The sequence below is a fragment of the Sinocyclocheilus rhinocerous genome, unplaced genomic scaffold (genome assembly GCF_001515625.1).
Source record: "Sinocyclocheilus rhinocerous isolate Xijiao unplaced genomic scaffold, SAMN03320098_v1.1 scaffold847, whole genome shotgun sequence".
Lineage (NCBI taxonomy): Eukaryota > Metazoa > Chordata > Actinopteri > Cypriniformes > Cyprinidae > Sinocyclocheilus > Sinocyclocheilus rhinocerous.
This window is the reverse complement of record NW_015662598.1, coordinates 379571-384405: the sequence shown is the minus strand read 5'-3', so window position 1 is coordinate 384405 and position 4835 is coordinate 379571. Positions and strand designations below refer to the sequence as shown.

Here is a 4835-nt window from a genome sequence, read left to right as displayed (position 1 = left end):
CGTAGTCTGCAGCCAGCCTCTAGCGGCCAGTCGATGAATTACAGTTTAAGTCACTTCCTTGTTGGCTTCGCGAGAGAGAGCGGGAGGTTGTCGCTTGCTTCAACTACATCTGGAGACTCGCCGATTCACAACAACCAACAATATCTAGTGGAAACACAGAGACATTGTTCATAGATGTTTACTCAGATACGAAGACTCAAGGATGCAATATTACTGAAATACAGTTAGGGACAACTGAGACAATCTTGATTTGTTAAATTACAAACATGCAACAGTGATGACACCCAACATATCTTATTTTGTGTGACTATTTAATCTTGAAAATATGTCATTCACCTGATTTCACTGAAGTAGTACATCAACAAAATATTTTAGTAAAAACGACTTAACTGACTTCAAGTACACAAGTACAATGTAAATCCCACAAACGTTTGCTTTGAATGTGTACAGGATAAAGGCATAAATGAATGAGTGTTTTTAACTCATATTAAAGCTGTAGAACGTAATCATATGATACCAACGTTGTGAGGTGAGTACTTACTTAAGTTACACTGACTTCTATTGAATTCAATATTATGATCCAGTCTTTCTCAATGTAAATATGTTAATGGTACGTCTACCAAAAGATGGCAGGTAGATTTGCAATCGGAGACATGAAAGATCCTATGAAGCACAAAATCAGATGAACAACCTGCCAGCCGCACGTAACGTTACTAATAATGTACCCTTCAGCCCAGATCAGCCTCAATGTCACAGCAAACACAAAACTGACCACATGGATGTTTACAATTATAACTACAGGATACTTTATAATTACACCAAAGTGGCAGTAAACAATAATGAAAGGTATTGTTTTAAACATAAAACTCAACATCGTGTAGCTTGCAAGCTATCCAGCAGATGCTACTGCAAGTAACTTAAACAACTTTTTAAGACGGCGAAGATCTCCTTATCTACGTATTTATCTACCTTCATACGCAACATACGTGTTTCTACAGCATTTGAACTACCGTACATTGACGTGTCATTATTGAGATATTGTGTTTTGATATGTAAAAGCATTATCCTACCGCAGGCCCCGCGGCTCCAGAGCGGATGCTGCTGCTGCAGCATCTCAAACCGGTGTAAACACATTCATCAACAGAAGAGGGCGCCCTCATCCCCCTTTGCTTCTTCTTCTTCTTCTTCTTTTGTTTTTATTGGCGGTTTCTTTTCCAATTTCATCACAAAATTTCCTCCAATAATTCTTTTTTGCCATCCGAATTGTTTTCCTGACAATTGCTTGTGTTCTCTTATACTCAATAAAATCATTAAATGAATATGATTTTTTTACTTTCTTAAATACTCTGTTCCTTTTCTTTATAATTTCACTGCACTCTTCTGTCCACCATGGTACGACCTTCTTTCTCCTTTTCCCTGTGCTTTTCCCAATTACATCAGTTGCTGTTTTGTAAATAACATCACTTATATATTTATTTAATTCATCAACATCTTCTATCGATATATCTATTGTCAACATTCTAGTCTCACTTATTTCTTGGAATTTTTCCCAGTCAGCAGATTTAAGTTTCCATCTAGGATTTTCTTCCCTTTCAACTTGTTCCAAGTCTATTCCAATTTTACAGCTTATTGGGAAATGGTCACTACCTACTGTACTTTCTTCCATAACACTCCATACACACTTCCTTGCCAAACTTTGAGATGCTAGAGTCAAATCAATTGCTGAAATTCTTCCCTGTGCAACATCTACCCTTGTATTCCTACCATCATTTAAGCATATTAAATCTTTCCATTCCAACATGATTATGGTATTTCTATAATACATTGTGTATTTTGATCTTAACTATAATTTACAAAACAATGTCCTCCTGGTCTGAGGTTTATTTATTTCAGTAAACAAAGAAATACATAAATAAATGTAGACTTAAAGGTGATAAAGATGAATTCACTATAAGTGCTTTTTGAATCACTAAAAAGATCAGGCTCATAAGAGTCATTCGGTAATTACTTTATGTTACTTTATCATACTCAAGAGGCCATAAATCAGGATAGCACTTGTAGGATTTTGTAATTCTTAGTATTTGTTATTAAATTGGTTATAATTTGTATTTATCTGTTATTGATGCCTATCTTTATCCTAGACGTAGTATATTTTTATATTGAATGTTATTTTATACAAAATACACTTTTTCTGTCTTATCTTTTACATCACAATGGTAGAACACAAGGTGAACACAATATGTGATCCTGGACCACAAAACCACTCATAAGGGTGAATTTTTTCAAACTGAGATTTATACATCATCTGAAAGCTGAAATAAGCTTTCCATTGATGCATGGTTTGTTAGGATAGGACAGTATTTGGCTGAGATACAATTATTTGAATATCTGGAATCTGAGGGTGCAAATAATAATAACAATAATAATAAAAATAAAAATATTGAGAAAATCAAAGTTGTCCAAATTAAGTTATTAGCAATGCATATTACTAATCAAAAATTAAGTTTTGATATATTTACGGTAGGAAACTTACAAAATATCTTCATGGAACATGATCTTTACTTAATATCACAATGATTTTGGCATAAAAGAAAAATCAATAATTTTGACTCATACAATGTATTTTTGGCTATTGCTACAAATATACCCCAGCGACTTAAGACTGGTTTTGTGGTCCAGGGTCACATATAGGCCCCAAAGTAAACTGTTTCCTGTGAATTCAGGAAGTTGCACTGTATCTAAGTTAATGAATAAACTACATAACCCATAAGTCCTCATTCAAACCGGAAGTAAACTGTCAACCGACAAAAGTCACTCATGCGGGTGCAGGGTTGTTTTGCTAGAGCACTATCCTTGCTAGCAGCCTCGGTCAACCAGAAATTAATTTTAGCATTTTTCGATTGTTGAAGTTTTCAATGACATCGTATCACATCACATAGGTCATAAATCGTAGGAAGTCAGACTGAGATATCTTGTCATTTCAGTGTAGTTTCCCAAGCGATTCCCAGCATGACTTCTCGTCGTCTGGACAGCTTTGAGGGCTTGGGTTACAGGGGCAGAGAGGATCCGTCATTCAGCGGGGGCTATTCGGGCAGGTCATTCAATAATTCATCTAGCTCTGACCTCCAGCACTGGGTCACCACACCTCCAGATATACCTGGCAGCAGAAACCTGCATTTTGACGATCGCACACCCCAATTTGAGACGGCACCTGCCCCACCTGGAGCAGCAGACGAAGCCCAATCAGCGACTCCACCGTCCGGTAACAATGAGTACAGTTGATCAGTATGCATGAATTGAGATGTTAATAATGAAGGGAGCATTACACGAATAACCACAAGCAGCAGTATCTCACGCTGATATTTTCTGTCATGAGCTTTATATTGGACATGGCCCGCCCCTACAGTCTTGCTTACAGTAAATGAGTGTGTTGTCACAAACTCGCTCCTTCGCCCTTCTCCTGCTGGTGATATTCGAATAAAGAATCACTCTTTTTAATCATTTTATTGATTCAGTTGAACTGGTTCGTAAAACGTTTGTGAATTTTGGGAGTAAAATGTGGTCGATTTATTGGAATCATTAACTATAACAACATGTTTTTCCTGGAACAGCTATAGCTAAGTATAGTAAGTTTATAAATGCACTATTTTTTTATACTAGTATAAATTTTACTATAGTAAGTTTGTAAATTTGTAAGATTTTAAAGACAAGTAGCATGGCATCCAACTAAAACACCAAGGCATTACCAAAGACTTTATATGTAGTATAAAGTTTGGTATTCCTTTGGTATTTTATATTTATCATACTTGATATTGGTATTATTGTTTAGTTTGGCACTTCACTAGAGATGGGCAGATGAAGCCTTGTGAAGCTTTTGAGGCTTTTTCCTGATAGTACCAAAAAAGATTCAAAGCCTCAAAGACAGACCCTACCAGTGACATCTAGTGGTCAGCTGCAATTATAGCAGCCACTTTCAAATTATTCACACATCTTATTGATTCTAGTTTCAACACAAAAGCAATACTCATAGCAGCTGTGTCTTCATTCTGAGAATCATTGTCCACACATGAACGTGTTACTATGAAGCATGGAGGGAACACCAAGCATTTCGCATCTCCTTTAATGAATGAAGCCGCGCCAAAGATTCAAATCAGTCACCTTGCTTCAGGTGTTTCATTGTGACGTATGAAGCCTCAAAAGTCATTGGTCACATGATCACGGAGATTTGATACAAGCCAGACACTCATCCTGCGTCTCAGGCCCTGTCCCAAATCGCACCCTAAACCCTCGCAGTCTTCGGTTAAGGCTAGAAGGGATACGTATGGTGCTACTGGGCATGCGGCGGCCATAAGTCCGCAAGACCGAAAGTGCACATGAAGTGTTCCATTTGGGACAGGGCCTCAATGTTCATACTATCCATCCTAAATAGTATGTGAGATTAGAACAAGTGTGTCCCAAAGCATAGTATGTTGAAAAGAATATGCCAAAAGTCCCTGCATGATCTACTATTTCAGGTCGATGTTTGAAGTGTGGATCCGTGCACACTCTTAATGGCTAATATTGCCCACAATCCATTGCGCTTTGGTGAAGGATTCTGTCCAGAACTACAAACACGAATAAAATGTGTTAAAAACTACAAACATGGCGGATGTGCGCGACCCGCAGTTAGGTAGAGAGGCTAAGAAAAAGGGGTTTGAGTTACTAATATTCAACATTTAACCTGGTAAAAAATATTGATTTAATGTTATCTGTGTTCTATTTCATCTGCAACAGCAATGTAAACTTTTAAAAAACATCCGTTTGGTCGTTAACTTTTAAATGCATCATTATGCAGA

General features: G+C 37.1%; 1 protein-coding gene across 1 annotated transcript in view; it reads left to right on the top strand.

Annotated features, from left to right (window-relative positions):
• The first annotated feature begins 2801 nt into the window (after window positions 1-2801).
• LOC107728212 (solute carrier family 25 member 46) overlaps window positions 2802-4835 on the top strand; it is a 13853-nt gene continuing 11819 nt past the window's right edge. Inside the window, exon 1 of the mRNA XM_016538309.1 lies at window positions 2802-3262. Coding sequence (XP_016393795.1) covers window positions 3010-3262 — 253 coding nt within the window. The 5' untranslated portion in view covers window positions 2802-3009. The remainder of the gene's footprint in view (window positions 3263-4835) is intronic.